General features: G+C 39.9%; 1 protein-coding gene across 1 annotated transcript; it reads right to left on the bottom strand.

Moving 5' to 3' along the window:
• Positions 1–5573: 5573 nt before the first annotated feature.
• LOC25479504 (carboxylesterase 1) lies at positions 5574–6077 on the bottom strand. Its single transcript, XM_039827052.1, has one exon. The coding sequence runs from the start codon at positions 6075–6077 to the stop codon at positions 5574–5576; it is 504 nt and encodes a 167-aa protein (XP_039682986.1).
• Positions 6078–12085: the final 6008 nt, after the last annotated feature.

The raw sequence follows: 12085 nt of genomic DNA, 5'->3' as shown, positions 1-12085 counted from the left end.
GTATATGAATCGCATCTTCCATGCATTTTTCGATCGGTTTGTGGTTGTGTTTATCGACGATATTTTGATCTACTCCAAGACTGAAGAAGAACATGCTGAGCATCTGAAGATTGTTTTGCAAGTGTTGAAAGAGAAGAAGCTTTATGCTAAATTGTCTAAGTGTGAATTCTGGTTGAAAGAAGTGAGTTTTCTAGGCCATGTTATTTCTGGTGATGGTATTGCAGTGGATCCGTCTAAAGTTGAAGCGGTATCACAGTGGGAGACTCCTAAGTCAGTTACTGAGATTAGAAGTTTCTTGGGTTAGCTGGTTACTATAGAAGGTTTATTGAAGGGTTTTCTAATTTAGCTCTTCCGCTAACGCAGTTGACTTGTAAAGGTAAAACTTTTGTGTGGGACGTCCATTATGAGAACAGTTTCAGTGAATTGAAGAAGCGTTTGACGACTGCTCCAGTTTTGATTTTGCCGAAGTCAGATGAACCTTTTGTGGTGTATTGTGATGCGTCCAAGTTGGGTTTAGGAGGTGTACTTATGCAAGAAGGTAAAGTGGTAGCTTATGCTTCAAGACAATTGAGAATTCATGAGAAGAATTATCCTACGCATGATCTCGAGTTGGCGGTTGTAGTCTTTGTATTGAAGATATGGAGACATTACTTGTATGGTTCGAGATTTGAGGTGTTTAGTGATCACAAGAGTTTGAATTATTTGTTCGTTCAGAAGGAATTGAATATGAGACAGCGAAGATGGCTTGAATTGTTGAAAGATTATGACTTTGGTTTGAATTATCATCCAGGTAAAGCTAATGTTGTTGCAGATGCCTTGAGTAGGAAGACATTGCATATGTCCGCTATGATGATCAGAGAGTTCGAATTGCTTGAACAGTTTAGAGATATGAGTTTGGTTTGCGAATGGTCACCTCAGAGTGTGAAACTGGGTATGCTGAAGATTGATAGTGAATTCCTGAAAAGTATCAAGGAAGCGCAGAGGGTTGATGTCAAGTTTGTAGACTTGTTGGTTGGTAGAGATCAGACTGAAGACAGTGATTTTAAAATCGATGATCAAGGTGTGTTGAGATTCTGAGGAAGAATTTGTATCCCAGACAATGAAGAGATTAAGAAGATGATTCTTGAAGAGAGTCATAGAAGTAGCTTGAGTATTCACCCGGGAGCTACGAAGATGTATCATGATTTAAAGAAGATTTTCTGGTGGTCTGGTTTAAAACGAGATGTGGCACAGTTTGTGTATTCCTGTTTAGCTTGTCAGAAATCGAAAGTTGAGCATCAGAAACCTGCTGGAATGATGGTACCTTTAGATGTGCCAGAATGGAAATGGGATAGTATATCCATGGATTTTGTGACGAGTTTGCCAAATACTCCTAGAGGGAACGACGCAATTTGGGTTATTGTTGATAGATTGACGAAGTCGACTCATTTTCTACCAATTAATATTAGTTTCCCTGTTGCCTAGTTGGCGGAGATTTATATCAAGGAGATCGTGAGGTTGCATGGTGTTCCTTCGAGCATTGTGTCAGATAGAGATCCAAGATTTACTTCTAGATTTTGGAAAAGTTTACAAGAGGCATTGGGTTCGAAGTTGAGGTTGAGTTCGGCATATCATCCGCAGACAGATGGTCAGTCGGAGAGGACAATTCAGTCGCTAGAGGATTTGTTGAGAATTTGTGTTCTTGAGCAAGGAGGAACTTGGGATAGTCATCTTCCGTTGATCGAGTTCACATACAATAATAGTTATCATTCAAGTATTGGAATGGCACCTTTCGAGGCTTTATATGGTCGGAGATGCAGAACTCTGTTGTGCTGGTTTGAGTCAGGTGAAAGAGTGGTCTTAGGACCAGAGATTGTTCAGCAAACTACTGAGAAAGTTCGGATGATCCAAGCGAAAATGAAGGCGTCGCAGAATCGACAAAAGAGTTATCATGATAAGCGTAGAAAAGATCTTGAGTTTCAAGAAGGAGACCACGTGTTTTTGAGAGTCACTCCTATGACTGGTGTAGGACGTGCTTTGAAGTCAAAGAAGTTGACCCCGAAGTTCATTGGTCCGTATCAGATATTGGAAAGAGTTGGAACGGTTGCTTACCGAGTGGGTTTACCGCCGCATCTTTCGAATTTGCACAACGTTTTCCATGTGTCGCAACTTCGAAAGTATGTTCCGGATCCATCTGATGTAATCCAAAGTGACGATGTGCAAGTTAGAGACAACCTTACGGTAGAGACTTTACCGGTGAGGATTGATGATCGTAAAGTGAAGACGTTGAGAGGCAAGGAGATACCTCTCGTGAGAGTCGTTTGGACGGGAGCGACTGGTGAAAGCTTGACGTGGGAGCTTGAGAGTAAGATGCTGGAGTCTTATCCAGAGTTGTTTGCTTGAGGTAAATTTTCGAGGACGAAAATCTTTTAAGTGGGGGAGAGTTGTAACGCCCACTTTCGTTTAATCGTTTATTTAATCGAGTTTAGGTGATTATATTATAATTATATAATATATGCATGATTTTGGTATGTTTTGATGATTTATGATGATTTGATCGTTGACGTGATAAGTTATGAGTTTTGGAAGATTTGATAAGGATATGGGAATTATTTTATTGTTAAATAAAATAAAGATTTGAAAATAATATAAAATATTTAGTTGAGGGCTGTTTTGATATTTTAGATAGTTTTGGGGGAGAAAGTGAGATAAGATAAGTAATTAAGAAGAGGTATATAAAGGTTAGACCTAGTTTTAGAAAAACATTGTACGTACGACTGTTTTGGAGAAAAAGGGAGAAAAAGCCAAGTCTAGAGAAACCAAGGAAAAGTGCTGCGATTCTCTTCAAACAAGGTAAGGGTGAGACTAATAATTCAATAACGTTGATTGCTGTAATTCTGATGATTAATTGACAAAGTTAGGATTGATTTAGAAAAGTTTTGGAATTAGGTCAAAACCCTAAAAATTGATGATCAAACGGTAAAACTTGTTTAGATTGATGTAGAAACCGTCCTTTAACCTTAGAACATGTTTAGGATGGATTATGGAATCAAGATTAGGCTTTGAACCATGTTGTTTGATGGATTTTCGAGAAAACTCGTAGTCTGCCCGTGCTTATGTTCATCGCTCGCCACGGCGAGTGATGATCCTCGCCTCGCGAGGGATGACCTTCATCGCTCGCCACGCGAGCCCTTTCCCTTCGGTTCGCGAGTTGTTTGGTGCAACTCACCATGGCGAGCAACCCTTCCTCGCCTCGCGAGCTTAGGCAGAGAGCATGTCATATTTTGTGTTTCGACCTTTTTAGTTGGACCTTGAGTGCCTTTGAGTGCCTGAACATGCCTAGTATTGATTAGGAATGAATGTAGGATCAGAGGGAACCCAGAACAAGTTTATTTTGGGAGTTGAGTGGTACTCGCCATGGCGAGTGAGAACTCTCGCCTCGCGAGCTAGCCCAGAATGTAGTTTGTTGAGTGTAGTGCGATCTGTGTCGCACGTTTTGATCAAGAGTGAACCCCTAATTGGTAACGAAACCTAATGATGAAGTCTAATGCAATTTGTAAAGCCTTTAAGACATGTTGTCATTAATTGAACATGATTATTGTATTGTGCAATTGTGTAAGATATGAAGTTTAATTATGATGCAAATGATTTGCTATTGATATAATGATATCATTCTGTTATGTAACTTGATTATGCTGCTGCTGCTGTTATTTAACTAAGTGCATGATTGTATGTAATGAATAAGATGACATTTAGCTCCAAATTATTGGATGCATGTTGATTACGATGATTACGTGTTTTGTTGTTAAGAGTCCATGCATAGCATATCATTGAGCTTAGTCCTCACCACGTTTATTAGGAGCTTTGTCCTCCGCACGTTTTATAGGAGCTTTGTCCTCCGCACGATTAAAGTATATTAATACTTATGATGACGATTGGTACCACATGCATATAAGAGTCTAAGAGCATTGTCGCATTGTCATGATTAAGATGCCTTGTTGATAATGATTGATTACGTGATTATGTGATAAGTGTTTATCGAATATGTTATGTTGTTCATGATAATTGGATATATGATTATGTTATAACTGTTTAGCAATTATGCAATGTTATTTAAGGAATGATTATGATGTTAATTTATGATTCGCAATTACATTGATTAATGTTATTTGATTATGAAATATCACCCCTTCTGCTTGAAAATGTTGCCCTTCGTATGGGTAACTTGCAGGTGATCGTGCTTAGTGTGCAGTTGTCGTCGTGAGTGGCCCTGCCTTCTCTGTGTCATCTAGGTCGCTCTGATACGTAACGGGATGGGGTTATATGCTATAACATGCTTCATTTTTTTACGTGAACTGCTATGATAATTTCTATTTTGATTAACTCTTTTGAGACACTTTATTGGGGCCTGCGTGCCAAACTGACTTCTGGTTTATGAACTAATATTCCGCTGCTATGTTAAGATATTATGTGGAAGTTAAATTATTATTTAACTGTTTTTGGATTACGTTTCTATGTGATATCCCGTTTATGGTTTTTACTCTGATAAATGTTTAAGAAATTTGTATATTGGGAAAACGGGGTGTTACATGTTCTGCTAGAACTCCAACTAAAAAAATTACTTAATAAAACAACTAATGGGGCAGATTTCAAGCAACTTCTCTATTTATAACACAAAACAAAGTAGCACAAAGCATGAGGAGTGAATAAAAAAAATGCAGAAGGCTTAGAACATATTTGTATCAGACCTAGCATGATTCATAAACCCCAAATCAAATAATCACAGCCAGTGAATAATTCAATATTCATTAAAACATGGAGAACCCTAAACCCCCAAATCAAACAAAATAATTTGAACCATTTAAATAGCAATTAAAACAAGAAAACTTACTTACTTGCAAATCCGCGAGGAATAAGTTGAATGAGAGGGATGAAAGGCTTACTTACTTGCAAATCCGCGAGGGTTTCGTGACAGAGATGAGTTTCTTACAACATTTTCCCCAAAGATGATAGAGAAGAAATGGTATGAGTGGAGAGTAAATACAATGGATGAATTTGATGTTGATGAATCAATTTTTTCCCAAATTACGAATGGATTGAAGGAAGTAATGGTTAGGTTGAAAAATTGAAAGATGAAAACGCAGAAGCAGAATGTAGTCTGGACAATTTTTTTGAGAAGATAAAGCTTAATTAATGCTTGGATAAATCTGAAAAATAACAAAAGTATATGGTTACAATTTATAAAACTAAATAATAAGTATTTCAAGGTGACAACTAGGGTACCCATGGAAGAATGGTGGGTAATTTACCCCAACCAATACACATTAGCCACATAAACACATTTTTAAGTGGTATCCATGAACTATCTTGACCCCACCAACAAATTGCTCATTTTCATTGGTTGGTGGGTAAATTACCCACCATTCTTCAAAGGTAATCTAAAAAAAAACCGTATTTCAAATACAATGAGTATACGTGGCTGCTTTTTATTATTGTTAAGTTACATGGGGTAAATTGCCCATGTGTTTGTAAAGGTAGGCTAGGCCTCACCAACAAAGTAACATATATTACGAACTTTAGCTTTGAATGTTGTTTCAACATTGATTGATGAAATATCCTATTTGTTCAAATAGTGGTCCATCTTTGCTTGGCTCCAATAGTTCCATCCCATGAAAACCTTCCCCAAAGTATTCCACAACATCAACCCCTTTGCTTCTCAACATCATCACAAACTCAGCCCGACGATCAATCAAGGGATCTCCATAACAACCTGTCAAAAGAATTTTCCATCTCAACCGTTTGATTTCATTAAAACACTCATCATCTCCTTCATCCATAACCATCGGATTACAAAACTTATGGTCCCTACCTACACCCTCAGGCAATGCAAACTCCCACATTAGATCATTCGCCTTAAGAGGCAATGCACGATCATTTTCGAGTCTCAATTCCAAATTTGTCCTTTGGGACCCACCAAAAAATGGTTGGTGCAATATCAACCCTTTGATCTTTAGTTCGTCAAAATCAAACTCATCAACGGTTGCAGCACAACGTAAACCTGCTTGATACGCGATGTTCCCTCCCGCACTAGATCCCATAAGGTAACAATTTGACATATCACAAAATTCTTGCACCCATTTCTCATTTGTTTTCCTCAACCAATATAACAATATTTAGAACTGATTTCATGGGTATTATCATCACAATCCCTCACTAAATCCTTTCAACCTTTTGATTCTGATTTCAATTTTGTGAATGGAGCCAAACCCTACTATCACCATCTTGGCTGGGTTTATATACGAAGCTTTCTTCTGTTTGGATCATTCCGAATCCAAGTTCTGCCGACTCTGTTTTGTTTCGATGGAGCGTCAAAGGAGACTTTTTACGGTGACTGGTGTTCTGCTGTTTACACAAGGAGGGACCTTTCAACCCATCACGATATGTGTTGTTTACAGTAAGATTTCAGATGCTTCTCATTTTTTATTTTTGGGTTTTTAGTAAGATTTGGTTAAAACAAATTTCTAGGGTTCTCTTATGGTTGTGATTGAATGCATGTCATCATATTAAAGTTTTGCAAAACTTATTGAAGGACCGATTCAGCTTTATTACAAAAGTCAAAACCAAGTTTCACAAATTATCTTAGCGAAAAGAAGAAAACAATTGTATCATATCAAATTGTAATTCTGCAAAATCAGTTGGTTCATCTAAAACTATTAATATTTTTCGGCCGCACCAGATTGAGGTTTGGCACCAAGTATCTATCATCTACTTTTTTGTTCCTATCATTGTAAGTTTACCATCTAACCGAAGACACCATTTGGTTATTTTTTATTTGATAAGTTTTTTATTTCAATTTTCTATTCAAAAGCTATTAAGGTTTGCAATTGCAATAGAAATTCGTCGTTATCCTACAATTGATTGACAGTTTATCAGTTGGTATCTGATGGATTTGGTTAAGGTAGCAACAAAATTCTAAACTATGCCAAAGAACAAAGAAAGAAAACAAAACGTAAAGAAGATAAAAAATAAAACTTGGAATTATTCATAGCCTTCCAGGAGGCACACTAGCTCTTAAATAGCTAGGTCAAAGTGTTTAGACCTATTACAAGTTATGGGCCTGGGTCTCAAAGAGATGTCCCCTACAAAGACAAATAAACTAACATAAGGCCCAATACTACTTGAGAACATAATTCGTGGTCCATGCTGGCTTGATTATTATCCTTTTAGTTCTATGTGGTTCTTGAATGCTATCAATACTATCCGGTCCAGGGGAAACCTTGACCTCAAGGTTTGGGTTGAGCGGTTCATTGGAGGTAGTTGAGAACTGATCTGAACGGTTGTGTGTGGGGTTAGGTGGAATGAAGGGTGGAGAAAAGTTGTGGGAAATGGTAACATTGGGACAAGTGGGTGATAGTTCCAAGGAGTTATTTTCAACTAGTGGCAGAGAATCCGATGGAGGAGATGAGCCTTGGTTAATGGGACAATGATCTTGTGGTGTAGGATGGGGCTGTGGGGTTAAAGTGGTGTGGGAAACCCCATCGGTTTCAGAAGGTAGGTGGGAAAAAGGAACTTGATTCCCCATAAGTTTAGATGCATCAGCCACAAGGTTAGTTTTGCCCGGTTTGTAGTGAATCTCAAAACTGAACCCCTGGAGTTTTGCAGCCCATTTTTGTTGTTCCGGGGTTTGGATAGTTTGTGTTAATAACTCTTTGAGGCTCTTTTGATCTGTGAATATGTGGAAATGTCTGCCAATTAGGTACTGCCGCCACTTTTTGATGGCTTCGGTAATCGCGAAGAGTTCCCGGACGTAAACTGAAGACCGTTGCATTCGAGGACACATTTTGCGGCTAAAGAAGGCAAGTGGGTGACCATCTTGTGAAAGAACTGCACCAATGGCTACTGCAGAAGCATCTGTGTCCAGTGTGAAAGTTTTGGTGAAATCTGGGAGCATAAGGACCGGTGTAGTGGTCATAGTGACTTTTAAATTTGTAAAAGCTTCCTCTGCTGATGTATTCCATGTAAATTTTGTAGCTTTCAACAAGTCTGTAAGTGGTGCTTCAATAGTGGCATAATTACGAACAAAACGGCAATAGAATCCGGTAAGACCCAGAAATCCCCGTAGTGCAGTGAGGGAGAGCGGAGTCGGCCAATCTAGAATACCCGCAATCTTTTCTGGGTCAGGCGAGACGCCTTCAGCAGAAATGACATGTCCTAGGTAATCAACTTTTGGCACTGCAAATACACACTTAAATAATTTGACAAAAAACTGATTTTGATAAAGCAATTCCATAACTAGTTGTAAATGATGTAAATGGTCAGTCAAAGAAGTGCTAAAAATCAGGATATCATCAAAGAAAACTAAAACAAATTTACGCAAAAAGGGACGGAATAAATCATTCATAGCAGATTGAAAAGTAGAAGGAGCATTGCTCAAACCGAATGGCATAACTAGGAATTCATAGTGTCCGTCAAAAGTGCGAAAAGCTGTTTTGTGTGTGTCCTTTGGCATAACACGAATTTGATGGTAACCCGAACGCAAATCCAACTTAGTGAAAACAGTTGCTGTGCCCAATTCATCCAGAAGTTCGTCTACGGTTGGTATTGGGAATCGGTCCTTGACCGTAACGGCATTGAGGGCTCGATAGTCAACACAAAACCTCCAAGTTCCATCTTTTTTGCGAACCAAGAGGACCGGTGAGGAGTATGGGCTATTGCTTGGTATGATGATTCCATTTTTCAACATATCCTGGATTATGGTGGTCATGGCTTCTTTTTGGGAGTGTGGGTAACGGTAAGGTTTAACGTTTATGGGGGCGGTGTTGGGGAGGAGTGGAATAAGATGATCATGTGGGCGAGTGGGGGGAAGGCCATGGGGAGTTTGAAAGATAGGTTGATATTTTTGGAGGAGTGATTGTATGTCTTGGGGTAGATCTGTTGGTATTGTTTCTGTAATTTGGGGAATGTGGTTGTGGTGGCTCGGTGATGGATGAACAAGTCAGCAGATGGAGTGAAGCGATAGAGTCGGTATGTATAAGGTGGCGGATGTGATGATAAGTGGATTGGGTGGGATGAGAAAGTTGTTCTCCGGTAAGGGTGATGGTTGTGTTGTGATGTGAGAAGGAGATAGAAGGGACGGAAAAATCTGCTCCAATTGGGCCAAGTGATTTTAACCATTCCATACCGAGGACAACATCGGCTCCTTCGATGGGTAGTAGGTAAAAGGGGATGTGAAAGAGGTGAGTTTGAAGAGTTATAGGGACGTTAGAGCAGAAACTATCACATTGAATACGGGAACCGTTGCCCACCATGACTGAAAATGGATGAATTGGAGAATGGGGTATGTCAAGATGGTTGGCGATACGTGGTTGTAATATATTATGGGTACTACCGGTGTCAACCAACACAGATACGGGCAGACCGTAAAGAATACCTCGGAATTTAAGGGTGTTGGGAGAGTTTTGGCCAGTTAGAGCTTGCGGTGATAGATGGAAATATGAGGATTCTGGTTCTTCAATGGGTTCAGTTTCGGCAACAATGTTTTCGGTTTCCTCTTCGGATTCTGGTTCCAAAATGAGTAAGAGGTAACGGCCGGTGGCACATCGGTGGCCCATGATATACTTCTCATCACAGTTATAGCATAAGCCTTGGGCACGCCGTTCTTGCATTTGGGTTGGGGATAGGCGGCGGATGGGTAATTTGGAAGGAGGGGTGGTGGGGTTAGGAACTTGTGGTTTTGTAGGTAAAGGGTTAGTAGCTGCTGTTTGTTTTGGGCCCGATGAAAAAACTGGTGGGTGGTTAGAAGGGGTATTGGTGGGTTAGAAATAGGGCTTTGTGGGTCGGGACTTGGAGTCTTTGATCTTTGCCTCAATAAGCTTGGCAAGACCTATAGCTTGTGTGATGGTGTAGGGTCGTTGGACAGCAAGCTCATGGCGGATTTCCGGGATGAGGCCCGATATGAAACAATTTAGTAAAGCGTCGGGGGGTAACCCAAGAACGCGGTTTCCTAATTTCTCAAATTGTGTTTGGTATTCGGAAACCGAGCCATATTGACGCAACTTGAACAATTGGGCTTGGTGGTTTTCATAGGTGGAGGGACCAAAACGGAGTTCTAGTGTTTTAGAGAAAGAGACCCAATCAAACAATTGGTGATTTTGATACATCCATTTGTACCAACTAAGGGCATCACCCTTCATATAAAAAGAAGCTAGAGATAAGCGACTTTCGTTGGGGATATTGTAAAAGGCGAAAAATTGTTCGGCTTGGAATAGCCATTCTAATGGATTGGTTCCGTCGAAGGGAATGAGTTCAATCTTGGGTGTACGGACAGGAATGTGGCCTTGGTGTTGAGGTGTTGGTGAGAGAAAATTGGGGGGTGCAGGGGTTTGGTAGGGTGATTGATGGAAGGGCAAAGGGCCAAAAGAAGGATTGTGGTTAAACTGAGGCGTTTGTGGGTATAGGGGTGTATATACGGTCGGTTGTGGGGAAGGGGTGTGTTGGTAGTTGATAGGTAGAGGTGCTGGTAAAGAGGCGATAGGGGAAGTAAACAAGGGGTTTATGGTGGCGTGGGCGGTGGAACCATAGAGTGTGTTAGTGGTGCCGGTTGTGGGTGTATTGAAAACAGTAGCAATATGGTTGTTTTGTGGTTGTGAAGGGGAGGCCGGAGAGGGTATCATGGCGTTTGTGTGGGAGGTAGAAGATTCATTACCTGAGGTTAACGGAGGAGGGTCAGACGGCGGAGGTCATTGCTGTAGTGCGGTGGTGATGAGAGTGGTGAGGGAGTCATGTCTGGCATTGAGGATGTTGAACAAATTCTCGTCCCGTGAATCGAGCAGCTGTTGTTGGTTGTCCAGTTTGGTGTTGAGGATGCCGATTTGCTCAGTGAAGTGGAGGTGGGTGGATTGGTGAGTTTCTTCCAAACGTTGTTGGGTGGCTTGGATAGCCTCATCAAGGTCTTTTGTGGAAGGGTTTGTAGGTTTAGGAGGCATTGAGTGTAGGCAATGAAAGCACCAATTGTTAGGACTTAAGCCCATGAGGAGAGCCCAACCCAAAAAACTAGTCCAATAGGTGGGAGAACCTCAAGGCTTAAGTACCACATCAAGCACTTTGATATACTCGATGTGGGACTCCTAACATTGCCACGCTCTTTAAGAGCCGGCGTTCACGGCAGCTTTCACTCTATCGACACTGACCTGATGGTAGCCCTTTCCTTTTTGGCGGCTTCACTCACCTATCAGTATTCGGTGGAACACCTTAATCCAGCCTATAGGTAGCCCTTTCCGTGGTCCAACTCTCAATGAAAGCACCAATGATGGATTTGGTTAAGGTAGCAACAAAATTCTAAACTATGCCAAAGAACAAAGAAAGAAAACAAAACGTAAAGAAGATAAAAAATAAAACTTGGAATTATTCATAGCCTTCCAGGAGGCACACTAGCTCTTAAATAGCTAGGTCAAAGTGTTTAGACCTATTACAAGTTATGGGCCTGGGTCTCAAAGAGATGTCCCCTACAAAGACAAATAAACTGACATAAGGCCCAATACTACTTGAGAACATAATTCTTGGTCCATACTGGCTTGATTATTATCCTTTTAGTTCTATGTGGTTCTTGAATGCTATCAGTATCAGTGTATTAGAGATGATATCAGAATTATTAGTACCTTTCATATGAGTAAGCAAATGCATTTTAATTCAGTTTTTGTAGTATTGAAAGGTAAACCAATTATTTATTAACCATTATATGAACTAGAACCATTGTTTTTTTTTTATAAAGGTCTTATAGGATTGTTTGAAAGATGTGAATACTCCATCAACCAAGTCAAGTGGAAAGATAAGAGAAAAGGGTACATAAATCACACGAATTGATGATGGTGGAACACAAAGATGTCTAAGATTGTGTTGTAAACGAGCATAGTGAATGAGTTTTGATATTTTCCATCAATTTTTTTTTAAAGATGATGTTCTAATGTATTTATTGTCTTCCACCTCTATGTGATAGTGTTTCATAAATCAAACAATTGAGTTCAAATGGTTAATGAGTTCCAGAAATAATGAGTTGTTTAAGAGAACTTTAGTTCAATTCTAGGAGGACAATTCTTGATCAAACTTT

Source organism: Medicago truncatula, chromosome 6 (genome assembly GCF_003473485.1).
Source record: "Medicago truncatula cultivar Jemalong A17 chromosome 6, MtrunA17r5.0-ANR, whole genome shotgun sequence".
Classification (NCBI taxonomy): Eukaryota; Viridiplantae; Streptophyta; class Magnoliopsida; order Fabales; family Fabaceae; genus Medicago; species Medicago truncatula.
This window is presented reverse-complemented; position numbering and strand designations above follow the sequence as displayed.

What these genes read in the sequence shown, in the direction of transcription:
- LOC25479504 (XM_039827052.1), bottom strand. Translation starts at nt 6,077, where the DNA reads ATGGGATCTAGTGCGGGAGGGAACATCGCGTATCAAGCAGGTTTACGT.